The following is a 14,394-nucleotide window of genomic DNA, read 5'->3' as shown; positions in this document are numbered from 1 at the left end:
TTCCAGGGGCTGACTGTCCTCCCGGCTCACCACGGCTCATCTCCTGGACCATCTGCGTGATGATGTAGTCTGCTGACCTCTTGCTGCATTTCACGGTAATTACATCTACCTAAAATACTAAAAAAACCAAACAAACCCCTGTTTATGAATAAGGTTGGTGGGAGGATGGGAAGAATCCGAATGTCCTGGCTGAGCTCACTGTTCCTGACATAAACTGGAGTAAATCCAGTACTGTCACTGGGCCCATGAGTGTTAATAGCAGCTCATGGCAAGTTGCACGGGCTGCCCCAGAAGGGCTGGAGCTGAGTCAGGGTCAGGCAGGGGAAGTGTAAGGGTTGGCCTTGGTGCCTGCTGAAGCTGGGCAGATGCTGTGGGCCACCCTTGGGACAGCTGGTACAATGGCATGGCTTTAATAGCTGGATGGTGAGGTGTGATGGCAGGGAGGAGAGCGAGCGCTTCTTGAGTTGGGACTCACTGTCTGATTTCAAGTGCTGGTGGCTGAATTTACCAGCTCAATGCATTTATTCCCTTATAACCCTCTCAGCCACCATGGGCTGCGTGTGTCCTGCTTTGTGCCATGTGCAGGAAGACAATCCCTTTTTCTGCAAAGGTGAATGGGCTTGGGAAGAACACCAGTTAAAGGGTGCCACATACTGCTGCGTTTTGGGTGCAGACATACCCACAAATCTTGCTCCCACCAAATTGCAGCATGCAGGGAGAGTTTTACTGGTAAATGGGTGTAAATCTTCAAGCCCCCAAGCTGAAATGTACCATTTGATAAAGTTTCCAGGCACTTTCTGGCTGGTGCAGTGTTTTGTTTTGTTTTTTTTTTTCCTTCTGATTTTTTCTCCCCCCTTGCTGGTCTTGCGGCTGCCCAAGGTACAGGCAGACAAGTGGAGGAGGGTCCCTGTGTGGCCTGCAGCTCCCTCCCTCGCCATTCTTGGGGTGATTTGGGGTTATTTTGGTGTGTCAGTGAGGCAAAGCTGGGCTCTCCGGGGCTGAGGTCAGTGGGACCCGAGGAAGGCCGTGATGGTCTTGAGGCTTTGAAGGGCTTTGCACCGAGCCCTGTCCCCGCTGGAGGGGACGCTGGTGGTGTTCAAGACGAAGGCCTTGCAGCCCTTGCTGTCGTGTGTGCCCGTGTCCCCCCCGGCCCCCGAGGTCTGTCCTTGTCGCAGGGGCTCTGTGCTGCTTTCTGCGTGGGGCCGTGTCCGTGAGTCCTGCAGGGAGCTGTCTGTCCTGGCTTCCCCACCAAAGGGCTGCTCCCCCTGGGGAAGGGGAGAGGGGAGTCGTCCGCGTCCCGCCCCACCGTTGCCTGCCCCGCTGGTGGTGACTCGGCCCTGGGGGTGGCTCGGTTCCCCTCGGGGCTTTCCCGAGCTCGGATCTGGGGTTCAGCGGGGCTTTTGCACCTCTTGAGTGCTGTTTCTTGGTGCCCCCTGCTCTCCCTCCCCCTCCCACACAGGCACGGAGCGGTTCTGGAGAAGGAGCTTTTAATTGAAAAGACAAGAGGAAAGGTCCCATCCAAGCTGGTCTAACCCCTCCCTACCCCCCTCCCCGGCCCCCCCTTCAACAAGTACCCCCCCTCCTCTCCCACCCCCCACTCCCCCCATCTCCATCCCTCTCACACCTGTCTAATCCCCGCCCCCCCTCACACCCCCACGTTGGCCGCAAGAGCCCTGCGCTTGCTGGGTGGCATTGGCAAGGAGCTCTGCGCCTGCCTCTTCCTCCGCTTGCCTGCCGTGGCAGGTGGGGATGGTGGCAGGTCCATCCCCGCATCCTGCCATGGCTCCTGGGGCTCCATCCTGCTGCCGTTGACTATTTTGAGGCTCAGCATGGCATCGCTGAGCTCGGGGATGCAGTAGTCAGGGGTGAGCATCTCCTCAGGCAGCGAGAGCGAGCTGAAGTCGCGGTGGGGGGTGGCTGCGCCGGTGCCACCAGCGTCCCCAGGCATGGGGCTGCTGCTGGGAGCATGCTGGCTGACCGCCAGCCCGCCCAGGGAGCAATCAAAGAGCATTAGGGCCTCTTGGAGAGCCACGGCAAGGGCATCTCCAAGGGCTTGGCTGGGGGGGACGTCGCTCCCCGGGGGGATGTCGCTGCCCGGGGGTGCCCCCGCAGGGGTGGCCGTGCTGGAGATGTTGATCTTTGCCAGCTGCCCCTCGATGTGCTGGTAGCCGTGGATGGCTGTCAGCAGCACCGGAGGGGCTGGGGCCACCCCACTCCTCTGATTTTTATAGGGTGCGAGGTATCGCGGTTGGTCCTGGGGGGTCCCTGGGGCTGCCCAGGCCAGGGGGGCCCCGCAGCCCCCGGGACCCCACAGGGCAGCACCCGGCAGAGAAGCGGCGCCTTGGCCGAGCGTGGCGGTGGCCGGCGGAGGCAGGTGGGTGGTTGTCCACTGGATGCGGAAGACGCGGGGGTCGAAGAGGCAGCCACATGGAGCCCTCTGCAGCCCTGTGTGGGTGAGGGGGAGCCGTGCTGGGGCGGGGAGACTCTCCAGGGGCACCCGCCGAGCCGGCCCCGATGGCCGACATCCCCCAGCTCTGGGCCAGGGGCGTGGGGAGCTTGTGGCCGGGGCGATCCCCACGGGGTGAGCTGCTGTGCCGGTGGGACGGGGTTGCAAATCGGGGAGGAGACTCGCATCTAGGAGGTGAAATGGGAGAGGTGGCCCCAAATATTTGGGGAATTCTCTGCAGATGGGCTTTCCTGGGCACGCGCCGCCCGGGCGAGGGCAAGGATGCTCACCGGGGCTTGCTGAACCCCCATGTGAAAAGTGCCGGGGGAAGGGGTGTGATGGGGATGGGGAAGGTGCCAGAGCAGACTGGGGTGCCATACCTGCTGGTGGTGCCTGGTGGGCCTGGGGTGGCTGGGCTGCAGGGAAGGGCTGCTCCCGCGGGGGCAGGTGGCACAGGTTGGCTGAGCCTAAGAGAGAGAGGAGCGATGGCCGGCAGTCACCTCTGCTCTTGCCCCCCAATAGCGTCCCTGGGCTGCAGGGGTTGGGGTTGAGGTCGGTCCCTACCTTGAGGGTAGAAGGTTTTGGGGAGCGTGAATGGCTGGAAAAGCTGGGGCGCCGGGGGGCCCCAGGGCCCAGGCAGTGGGGGCTGCACTGGTGGCCGCGCCATGGTCCCTTCTGGCTGTTGGTTGCCAAGGACTCTTTGGCGTCTCCCCGGAAGGAATGCGGGGGCTCCCTGTGTTCCGCCCCACCCCCAAGAGCCTCCCCAGCTCCTCCTGGGGAGGGAAAGGGTTAAGGGAGGCTGGGGTGCCCCCGGGGCCTACAGGCGGCTCTCAGGGTCTGCGGGTGCAAATCCTCTTTGCTTTCAACAGTATTTTTCCGGTGGGGGAAGAAGAACAAGTTGATTCAGCCGAGCCGAGCGGGGACCAAGCTGCAGCCGCAGCCTCCTTGCGCCAGATGGCAAATGCGTTTGCGACTGTTGCCCGTGCTTCTGTTCGCTGCGTTGACCGGAGCGAGGCAGAAATAGGAAAAAGGACCTCGAGGGCGCGAAGGAAGGTCACGCGGTGTCGCTCGGTGGCACGCTTTCCCCCAGCCCTCGCTCCAGTAGTGCTGTCAGGTCTTTTAGTCTCCTGATGGGAAAAGCAGCAGCTCTGGATCCCCCTCGGAGGGGGCGGCGCTTTCCCTGGGTGCGTGACACCCAGGAGGAGACGGTACCCGCCGCCGCGTGCTCCCAGAAAAGGACTGGATTCTGCCCAACGTCCGGTGTCGGGGCGCTGGGGCTGTTTGCGCTCTACGGGACCCCAGGGATGGGGTTAGTACATCCCCTCCTCGTGCTTGGAGGATTCGGCACTAGCAAGGACCCCCTGGTACCAAGGACACAGGCCTCTCGCTCCCGCTGTGTGAACAGTGTGTGGCCTGGGGGAGTCGGGACAACTGCCGTGAACCGGAGGCCAAAGATCTCTCCTGGCCTGGATCCTGTTAATTAAAGAGATGGCGCTCTGTTGGTGAGGCACCTCTGGCTGCAAGATTGCGCAAGGCCATCTGCTGCGTAACTTGTGGCAGGGACCGATGCTGGGGGCGTGAAGGCAAGCGCGCTTCTAAAACCATAAAACTCCGTTTCATTTCAGAGCGCAGCTGAGCCACCCCGCTCCTCAACACTCTGCCATCTGCACCGCTGTGGCTGGGACCGGGCAGTGCTGCACATCCCAAAGGCCACCAAGTCACACCCGTGTCCCTGCTGCTTTGCCGGGAGCTTCTGCGATGCGAGCGATGTTCTGGGGGCTGATCTCTTGGACTGCAGCTACTCTGTCCCTGACAGGCAGCTGGTCAGGAGGGTTGCGTCCCAGGTGGAATTCCACCTCTCTGACGAGAACCTGGCCAAGGATGCTTTCCTCCTGAAACATGTCCAGAAGAACAAGATGGGCTTCGTCAGCATCAAACTGCTGACGTCCTTGAAGAAGGTAGGCAGCCCGTTGCGTTGGCCAGCCAGGGTGGGAAGTGGCCTCCACGTGGAGGATGCCTGGGTGTCTGGGTGTGCTCTGGCTGTCTGCGGTGAGGTGCTCGGGGAGGTCCAGGCTCTGCTCAGGCTGCCTGTGTCCCGGCAAAGCGCTGGTGGTGCAGAGCTGGGCCCTGCTGTCTGCCTTCAACGTGCTGCAGCAGTTCTCCACCCAGGGAGGGTGGCTGTGGAAGCGGTGAGGGGTCCTCAAACCCCAAGCCCAGGGCTGGGTTCACCTCTTCTGCCCGTGGTTCCCCCAGGCTGCTTTGAGAGAGGAGAGCTCGTCCTCCGGCGCTGAGGCTCCTTTACATTTGGGTTTGGGGCTTTCTCTTTTCTTTTGTTTTTCATCACGACTAGATGAATGAGCAGCGCAGTTTATTAACGCAACGGTACAGGTGCTTTTGGATTGCCCGTGATAAATAGACTGTCTGCAAAGCACGTGCAGGTGACAATACCGTTGCCTACAGGCGCGTTAAATGATGAAAGAAAAGAGCTCTAAAGAATTCTAAGTTTCCCAGGGAAGCACTCGGTACAGCCGAGTGTTCGAATCTCACACAGTAGGCAACCCTATGGCGGGGGGGAGAGAGGCTCAGCCCATCGACTGATCCCAGAAGTCAGCGATGTCCTCCCGACTTGTCTGTGATGGTGTCTTCCCTGGCATTTCTCCTCTCTTAAGCCCTTTTATGTTTTCTGAGTTTTTCGGTGGAGCTTGAGTGACTCTAGTCACACATACCTTTCCTTTGATTGGTATAAAGTTCTCTCGCTTTGCTTTTAAAGGTATACGCTAGAGAAAATTCAGAGCGTGTGCTCAGTGGGGGGCGGTCGCACCTTGGAGGTGGGTAACTTTGGAGGTGGAGGTGTGTTTTGGTGTTGTAATGAGCAAAGTTCACCCAAAGGACCTGCTGTTGCGTGTGAGTACCCCAGAAGTGGGCACGTGTGATAGAAACCAGAAGTGTAGGGCGTTAGCTCGACAGAACCGCCATTATTTTACCTCCTTGCTTCAGTGGATTCAATGCAGGGAGCAAGCGTTCTCGTTCCGATCGTTCCAATCGTTCCGGTTGCCTACCCCTGCGATCACAGAGCCTGGCCACGAGGTCTCAGCTCCGCTCCACCCTCTGTGTTCCTTTTCAGAGTCAGCGTACCAAGCTCCCCTGGTGTTGCTGACGTCTAAAGTTGCAGGTCACGTTGCTTAGGGAGTTACCACGGAACCGATTCTTGACGTGTGCACTGTGTTCCTCCCTGGAGGTTCACCTTCCCTTGAGAGGCGGCGGGGGGACGTGTTTCATACCGACAAGTCACCTCCAGCAATCATTCCATGGGCTGTCGCTGTGCCCGGGAGGCCCGGGGGTCTCTCCCTGCCCTTGGCGGCCATGCCCTGGGCCCAGCTGCTGGGTGTCCCTGGCGCCTGCTCTGCCACTCGGCTCGCAAGGAGAAGCCTGGTGCTGTTCCTCTTCTCTCGGGCCATGGCAGGAACCAAGCGTGCAGCGCAGAGACCGCCCCTATTAGCCGTCCCCTCTCTGCGCCAGAGCTAAAGCCTATGCAGCCCCGCAGCCAGGAGGAGCAGGGACTTGATGTGGCTGGACACAACCCCTTTTCGTGGGGCGTAAGGGGGGTGATTTCGGCAGCGGCAGCCTGGAGGCAAGCCAAAGTGTAACCAGAGCCATAGGCTGGGATGGTGGGTGCCAAGAGCCCGCCACGGAAGTAAGCCAGGCTTTGAGAAACAAGTGCGCGGAGGTGACCCCGGTGTGGTGGAAGGAAAGGTTGGTCGTATTCAGACGTGGACCATTTGGATCCGTGACCAAAGCCCAGCCAGGCAAAGGACAGACAGCTCTTCCAAACTGTCAAAATAGCCCATTGCTGCTATTGCCGTCACATCCCCTTGTCCCACTGAAACCCAGCTGCGCAGCCTTTCTATTAAACACACGCGTTGGCCGTGTTTATATGGGATACCAAAGGCGCTTCAGCCATGGGTGGAACTTCCACAGCTCACCTGTGACTTGAACCTTTCTGAGAGTTCTTTGCCTACCTCGGTTTGTGGGAAGATGTTCGGATCTTACCTCAAACCCTGGCAAGTCTCCTTTTCCTTTAGGATTTAGTATTTTGAGTACTGAGAGATTAAGAGAGGTAGTCTCCTTGCCATTTTGTGCGTTGGTGCCAAAATGGATCTGTACCTTCAGACTATGTAAATAAGGGCATGTAGGCCACAGACATTCCTTTGGTTGTGGTGATGCCAGAGGTGAAAGACAGGGGTTTGGTTCCCTCTGCAGGAACTCTGCAGAGATGTAGAGAGCGTGCACGGTTTCCTCACCGTTCCTTACCAAGGCACCAAGGGACATTTGCTACCACACTGTCAGGGGAGGTTCGGACTTGACATGAGGAGACATTTCTTTGCCAAGAGGGTGGTCACACCCTGAAACAGGCTTCCTGGAGAGGTGGTGGATGCCCCGTGCCTGTCAGTGTTGAAAAGGCATTTGGACAATGCCCTTAATACCATGCTTGAACTTTTGGTCAGCCCTGAAACGGTCAGGTAATTGGACTAGATGATGGTTGTAGGTTCCTTCCAGCTGAACTATTCCATTCTATTCTGTTCTGTTCTACTCTGCTCTGTTCCCTGTGCTCACCATGAGTCAAATACCAACAAGACTGTTATTTGCCTGAAACGCCAGGGGGGTTTCAGCTCCCAAACCACTTTGAAGGACACATAACACAAAGGTTGCAAGTGGAAACAGGCTATTATTTTTATTTTTCTGAGTCTGTTTCAGAGCTGATGCTCACAAGCCTTAACACAATGTGCCTGTGTAGCCAGGAGCAGGCTGATGCATTCTTCAGTTGAGCTTGAGAAAACATCCTTTGCATCCTGGCAAAGGCAAGTCACAGAGCTACAGAAAGTAGCAGGAGGAATACAGGCCAAGCAGTCCCTGTTTCCTGAAGAGTGAGAACATGCAGAATGAGGATCAGGACCGACCACACACAAAAGAAGAAGGAGGAGGAGGAGGAGGTATGTGGTACCGTGGGGTATTTTCCAAAGTATGACAGGTAGAGGTGAAAAGCGTATTTTTGCGTTTGGCAACTTGCTCCGCCGCTGTGCTTCTTGGCCAACGATGCACAAAAGGCGCTCTCGTGCCGGCCCTGCGCTTGATTTGCGTGCAGGGAGAGGTGAAAAGTGGCAGCTCGTGATGGGGCAGCAAGCCTGGAGCCCTTCCAAGCACAGGCTGTTTTGCCCAAGCCATAAGCCCTGGGGAAATGGAGCTAAGGGAAGAGCAGAGCTCGCTCCCGCTCCCGCTCCAGACTTGCACTGGGCAAGAGAGCCCGAGAGAGGCAGGGCACGAGCGGTGCCTTGGAGGTGCAAGAGCAGCAGGCAGGGAGCTAGGCGAAAGGGCCCAGAGGAGCCCTGACAAGGGGCTGTGCTCAGTGCTACAGAGGACAAGAAGCAACCCCCGGGAGCATCCCTTGGAGCCCGGCCTGGGAGTCAGAAAGCTTCCTCCCCCCGGATGCGGGGCACGAGGGCCACCTTCGTGGAGCACGAGCAGCAGGCACCTAGCCACAACGGCCCAAAGGAGCACTGGCGAGGGGCTGTGCTCAGTGCTGCAGAGGAAGGCAAAAAACCCCCGGGGACACTTGCTAGCCCACCGTGGGGGAAAAAAAGCCTTCCTCCCCCTAGCTGCAGGGCACGAGAGGCCATCTTCGTGGTGCACGAGCAGCAGGCAGTAACCTAGCCAAAATGGACCGGAGGAGCCCTGGCAAGTGGTCCTGCTCAGTGCTGCAGAGGAAGGCAAAAAACCCCCGGGGCCCAGTGCCAATCTGCGCCGGGGGAAAATTCCTTCCTGACCCCAGAGCTGGCGATCGGCTATTCCCTGAGCACGTGAGCAAGACCTGCCTCCTGGTCCCGCAGGCTGGTCACGCCTCCCAGGGGATGCCCAGCCCCAGATTTCATCAAGGCTGCTACCCAAGATGATTTTGCTCCTTTGGAGGAAGCTCTCCTCTTTGGGATGCACCCGAGACTCCTCCCAGGCATCTCCCAGAGTCTTTTAGCCTCTGCTCTAACTACCTAATGCCTCAGGTAGCAGCCCCAGACTCTTCCAAGGAAGCTACCCAAGACGATTTTTCTCCTTTGCAGGAAGCTCTCTCCTCTGGGATCGACCCAAGACTCCTCCCAGGCATCTCCCAGAGTGTTTTGACCTCTGCGTTCGGGACCCGAGATCCCAGCTGCCTGCCCCAGACTCCTCCAAGTAAGTAGCTCAAGACATTTTTTTTCTCCTGTAGAGAAAGCTCTCAACTCCGACAGCCACCTGAGACTCCTCCCAGGCACCTCCTAGAGTCTTTTGGCCTCTGCTTTACGTACCTAAGATCTCAGGTAGCAGCCCCAGACTCCTCCAGGGAAGCTACCCAAGATGATTCTTCTCTTTTGCAGGAAGCTCTCTCCTCCAGGATTGACCCAAGACTCCTCCCAGGCGTCTCCCAGAATGTTTTGACCTCTGTGTCCGGGACCGGAGATCCCAGCTACCTGCCCCAGACTCCTCCAAGTAAGTAGCTCAAGACATTTTTTTTCTCCTGTAGAGAAATCTCTCAACTCCGACAGCCACCTGAGACTCCTCCCAGGCATCTCCTAGAGTCTTCTGTCCTCTGCTTTACCTACCTAAGGTCTCAGGTAGAAGCCCCAGACTCCTCCAAGGAAGCTACCTTTGAGGTTTTTTTCTTTTTTGGAGGAACCTCTGCCCTCTGGGATCCCCCTGTGACTCCTTCCAGGCGTCTCCTAGAGTCTTTTGTCCTTTTCTTATAAGGAGCTGAGATCCCAGGTAGCAGCCCCAGACTTGTCTAATGAGGCTACCCCGGATGATTTTTCTCCTTTGGAGGAAGCTCTTTCCTCCGGGATCCACCCGAGACTCCTCCCAGGCATCTCCCAGAATCTTTTGGCCTCTGCTTTACGGACCTAAGATCCTAAGAAAAGATAGCTATGAAAAGGCCAAAAGGCTCTGGGAGATGCCTGGGAGGAGTCACAGGTGGATCCCAAAGGGGAGAGCTTCCTCCAAAAAAGAAAAAACCTCGAGGGTAGCTTCCTTTTAGGAGTCTGGGGCTGCTACCCAAGATCTTGCACGAGCAGCAGGCAGTAACCTAGCCAAAACGGACCGGAGGAGCCCTGACAAGTGGTCCTGCTCAGTGCTGCAGAGGAAGGCAAAAAACCCCCGGGGCCCAGTGCCAATCTGCGGCGGGGGAAAATTCCTTCCTGACCCCAGAGCTGGCGATCGGCTATTCCCTGAGCACGTGTGAGCAAGACCTGCCTCCTGGTCCCGCAGGCTGGTCACGCCCCCCAGAGGATGCCCAAGCCCTGTTCTCCCTGAACCTGGAGCCATCTCGGGGCTTCCGAGAGTGGCCAAGTGCCCCCGGCCTGATCGACCTTGGGGACAAGAATCCTTCCCACGCCTTCGGGCCACCAGCGGGTGCTCCAAAGCACTGGGAGCCCTGGCAACATCTCTGCATCCCACTTCTTACGGCTGCTGCCACTGGTTCCGCAGGGAGTGAGGACGGCGAGCTCTGCAGTGCTCCTCAAGAAGGCATTCCCTTGGTCTTGCCACAGCTCTCCATCCAAAAAAGCCTGATGGCCTCGGGCACCTCCAGGGCTTGGTGGTTCTTCTCGTCTCCAGCAGCCTGGTGCAGCCTCCAGTCTTCCTCCCTCAGCGCCCGGCAAGTAATTCCAGCGGCTCCTCACAGACTTCCTCTGGGATGTCTCTGGGCCGCCTGCCAGGCAGACTGGCAGTGGGACAGGGGAGGCTGCCCCTTTTATAGTGCCCCGGGGCATTGTGACTGCTGCGTTGCCGGGTGGTGGCACTGCGACACGGGGGGGGGGTGGTGTGAGGGGGCCCCCCCGTGCGCAGCGCTGCCCGCCGCCCCTCGGCCCAGCATCCTTCGGAGGAAGGCCTTTGGGGTGCCGGCCCCGGGGGCTGTGTTGCGTTACTGAGTCCAGAAGTTTGGCAGAAAATAAACCGCCTTGCATTCCAGCTTATCCTCAGATGTCAGAGGGGCTGGGGACGGCTGGGTTTAATTTCTGAGTGATGTCCAATTCGACGCTCTAAGGGTGGTCGCGTTCAATGTGCTGAACTATCACGATGAGGGATGCCCTTAATAGCGTACTGCACTCTGGCTTAGCTGCGTTCAACGCACGAGAATGACCAGACTTAGGGAGTTTGGTTGCGCTAACAAATTATCACGACTAGATGAATGAGCAGCGCAGTTTATTAAAGCAACGGTACAGGTGCTTTTGGATTGCCCGTGATAAATAGACTGTCTGCAAAGCACGTGCAGGTGACAATACAGTCGCCTACAGGCGCGTTAAATGATGAAAGAAAAGAGCTCTAAAGAATTCTAAGTTTCCCGGGGAAGCACTCGGTACAGCCGAGTGTTCAAATCTCACACAATAGGCAACCCTATGGCGGGGGGGAGAGAGGCTCAGCCCATCGACTGATCCCAGAAGTCAGTGATGTCCTCCTGACTTGTCTGTGATGGTGTCTTCCCTGGCATTTCTCCTCTCTTAAGCCCTTTTATGTTTTCTGAGTTTTTCGGTGGAGCTTGAGTGACTCTAGTCACACATACCTTTCCTTTGATTGGTATAAAGTTCTCTCGCTTTGCTTTTAAAGGTGTATGCTAGAGAAAATTCAGAGCGTGTGCTCAGTGGGGGGCGGTCGCACCTTGGAGATGGGTAACTTTGGGGGTGGAGGTGTGTTTTGGTATTATAATGAGCAGAGTTCACCTGAAACATGTCCAGAAGAACAAGATGGGCTTCGTCAGCATCAAACTGCTGACGTCCTTGAAGAAGGTAGGCAGCCCGTTGCGTTGGCCAGCCGGGGTGGGAAGTGGCCTCCACGTGGAGGGTGCCTGGGTGTCTGGGTGTGCTCTGGCTGTCTGCGGTGAGGTGCTCGGGGAGGTCCAGGCTCTGCTCAGGCTGCCTGTGTCCCGGCAAAGCGCTGGTGGTGCAGAGCTGGGCCCTGCTGTCTGCCTTCAACGTGCTGCAGCAGTTCTCCACCCAGGGAGAGTGGCTGGGGAAGCGGTGAGGGGTCCTCAAACCCCAAGCCCAGGGCTGGGTTCACCTCTTCTGCCCGTGGTTCCCCCAGGCTGCTCTGGGAGAGATCATGCCTTAACTAAAAAACTGCAGGGAAGCACTGGTGGTGTGATGTACAGGGAAGCTGTGTCTTCTTGCCATGGTCCAGGAGCACAGGCGGCCTTCTCCCACAAATCCTGAAAGGGGGATATTGCCTTGCCATGACCTCAGGTTGATGGGGGTGCAGCCTGCCTCGATGATGGGTTTAGGGTGGTCCCTGCCTGGGGAGACTCACAGTGACACAGTGGCCCCCTCTGTCCCTCAGGTGAAATACCTGACGCATGACTGGTGGCTGACGCTTTACACCCTGCGGTTCTCAGAGCTGCTGGAGGTGAACGAGGAGGGCACCAAAGTGAGGCAGTGGGTGATAGCATATGTCCATACATTCTGTATGGTATGTCTAAATATTTGTTGGTTTTAATATTTTGTACCAGCCGTGGAAACTGGTTTGCTGCTAGGTGGCTGTAAAAGTGAGATTTGGTAAATAATTATTAGAAATCTTATACTAACACTATGATTGAAAAAAGAGACAGAAGTGTAGCCAAGTAATTAACTAGTAGAGGTAGTTACTCCTAAGTTTTACAGTTCTTTGCTCTTATGACTGGATGTTCCTGTACATTAGATAAGATTAATATTGAAACTGACCATATATGACTGAAACCATGTTAAGCTCCAAGATCAAAGAACAAGGATGACGAACAAGACTTGAAGGTCAGCCAACAGAATTTGAAACGGATCGGTGGTCGCAAAAGCAGCCCTTTGACTCAAATGAAGAACCGTTGCATGTGATCAGATGTAGGCAATACTATGATACTCAGTTACAATAACTTTTATGTATATGTATACTAATCTGATTAATATGTAATTGGTTACTCCATATAACCTGTTTGTGCTGAAGCTGTGGCACGCATGCTAGGTGGAACTATCCCCCGTGCATCCAGCGCTGCAATAAAGAATGCCTACTTTCTAAAACTCCAAAATGAGTCTTAGAGAGTTTCTTCGACTGGCTTTTCGGTATCATGGGTCCCCATCCCCGAGTCCCTGCTGAGTGTCCCCCCCAGCAGACTGCTGCTGGCCTGGGAGCTGCTGCCCCTGGAGCAGGACGTGCTGCTGCTGCTCCAGAAGAATTTCCTCAAGACCATCACGAGGATGTTCAGCCCCTTCGGCACCATCGCCTCCATCCGCATCCTGCGGCCGGGCCGCAAGCTGCCCTCGGATGTGCGGAAATACACGTCAGACTTCCCCGAGCTGCTGAGCAAGCACTGCGCACTGGTGGAGTACAAGAGCCTGGGGAGCGCTTCAGCCTTGAGGAGCCTTGAGGACCTCGGCCACCAGAGCTGTCCGCGTGGCGAGAGCATCAGGGTGGTCCGGCTCTGCGGGAAGGGCTCCAAGAAGACAGCCGGGGCCGAGAGGGAGGTGGCGGAGGAGCTGATGGACCAGCCGGGTTGGAAAGCGCAGGCGGTGGCCGCGACCTTCCCCAACGGCCTCGGGGACTCCCTGCTCTGCAGCTCCCCGGAGTTGAACGGTGCCCAGGCGCTGCCACCCCTCCTCCTGCACAAGGACCCCGCGGCACCCTCCTGGCCCGGCAGCAACTTCAAGCCCAGCAATTTCAGCAATGCCTTCACTGGATTGCTCCTCGCCAGCAAAGTCTTCCCTCCGCTCGGGACAGGCTTGGGCACAGGCAGCTGCTACGGCCTCTGCTCCAGCACTGAGAGCACTCGTGGCTGCGGCTGGGGGAGTGGGGTGGGTGCCTGGGCACCCTGGCCCAGCAGCCCCTCTCCAGATGCCAAACCTCTTGCCGGCAATCCTCCGGCAGCGACATGGGTGCCTGAGCCCCTCGGCCTGCGGGATGCGGTGCTTTGCCTGCCCCACTGTTGTCCCAAAAGTGGGGTCATTTACCCACTGTGCAAAATGCCAATATAAACACAGAGCAGAGGTATTTTATTCCAGTTCTTGTTTACGCAAAGATGGGGGCTAGGTGGTAATCCGCAAAGCTAGCACCCCTCATGCCTAAACGGGCAAGCAATTTATACAGTTCAGTTATACATATTCAATTTCCAAAGTTCTTCCAAAAACTATTACTGGGAGTCGCTTATCTCGCACAGTTTCCATTGGGCTAAAGTTTCCCTGCTTGGAATTAAAGGTACAGTGTTCTTTTCTTTTACAGCACATGCTCAAGGAGAGTGGGGGGGTAAGTCTTTTTGGTGTGGAATTGAGTTGGTGGTCATGATCTCCCCCTGCCACCTTTCTTTACCTTTCCTCCAGTTTTCGAAGATTTTTCTGACTTCATGCCTATTAGCAATTATTCAACTTTTTGGCGCCTCCTGGGGTAGGATGTTCCCTTCTTCTCAGTCTTTTAGTTCTTCTTCAGGGGCACAGTTGTTAGCAAGGCATGCATTGGTTATACAAAGGGGATCTTGTTTCCCAAGACCTTTGTGGCCTTTTTCGTGTGGCTTAAGTACATAATTTCTTAAGTACATCATTTCCCCCTGTGGTGGGTTGACCCTGGCTGGACGCCAGGTGCCCACCAAAGCCGTTCTATCACTCCCCCTCCTCAGCTGGACAGGGGAGAGAAAATGTAACAAAGAGCTTGTGGGTCGAGATAAGGACAGGAGAGATCACTCACCAATTACCATCACTGGCAAAAGAGACTCCGCTTGGGGAAAATTAACTCAATTTATTACAAATCAACCAGAGTAGGGTAATGAGAAATAAACCCAAATCTCAGAACACCTTCCCTCCACCCCTCCCTTCTTCCTGGGCACAACTTCACTCCCGGATTCCCTACCAACCCCCCCCAGTGGCACAGGGGGACGGGCAATGGGGTTTACGGTCAGTTCATCACACGTTATTTTCTGCCGC

At 56.7% G+C, this 14,394-nt stretch overlaps 1 protein-coding gene across 1 annotated transcript; it reads left to right on the top strand.

The window, feature by feature from the left end:
• Positions 1-4,191: 4,191 nt before the first annotated feature.
• LOC138684080 (la-related protein 6-like) lies at positions 4,192-13,596 on the top strand (the record flags this gene model as incomplete). Its single annotated transcript, XM_069777797.1, has 3 exons — positions 4,192-4,404; positions 11,798-11,892; positions 12,525-13,596. Coding segments are annotated over 3 exons (1,239 nt in total), but the record flags the coding sequence as incomplete, so codon positions are not given.
• Positions 13,597-14,394: the final 798 nt, after the last annotated feature.

This window comes from Haliaeetus albicilla, unplaced genomic scaffold, assembly GCF_947461875.1.
Source record: "Haliaeetus albicilla unplaced genomic scaffold, bHalAlb1.1 scaffold_34, whole genome shotgun sequence".
Taxonomy (NCBI): domain Eukaryota; kingdom Metazoa; phylum Chordata; class Aves; order Accipitriformes; family Accipitridae; genus Haliaeetus; species Haliaeetus albicilla.
Note: the sequence above shows the minus strand (reverse complement) of the source record. Positions and strands in the feature narration are given on the sequence as shown.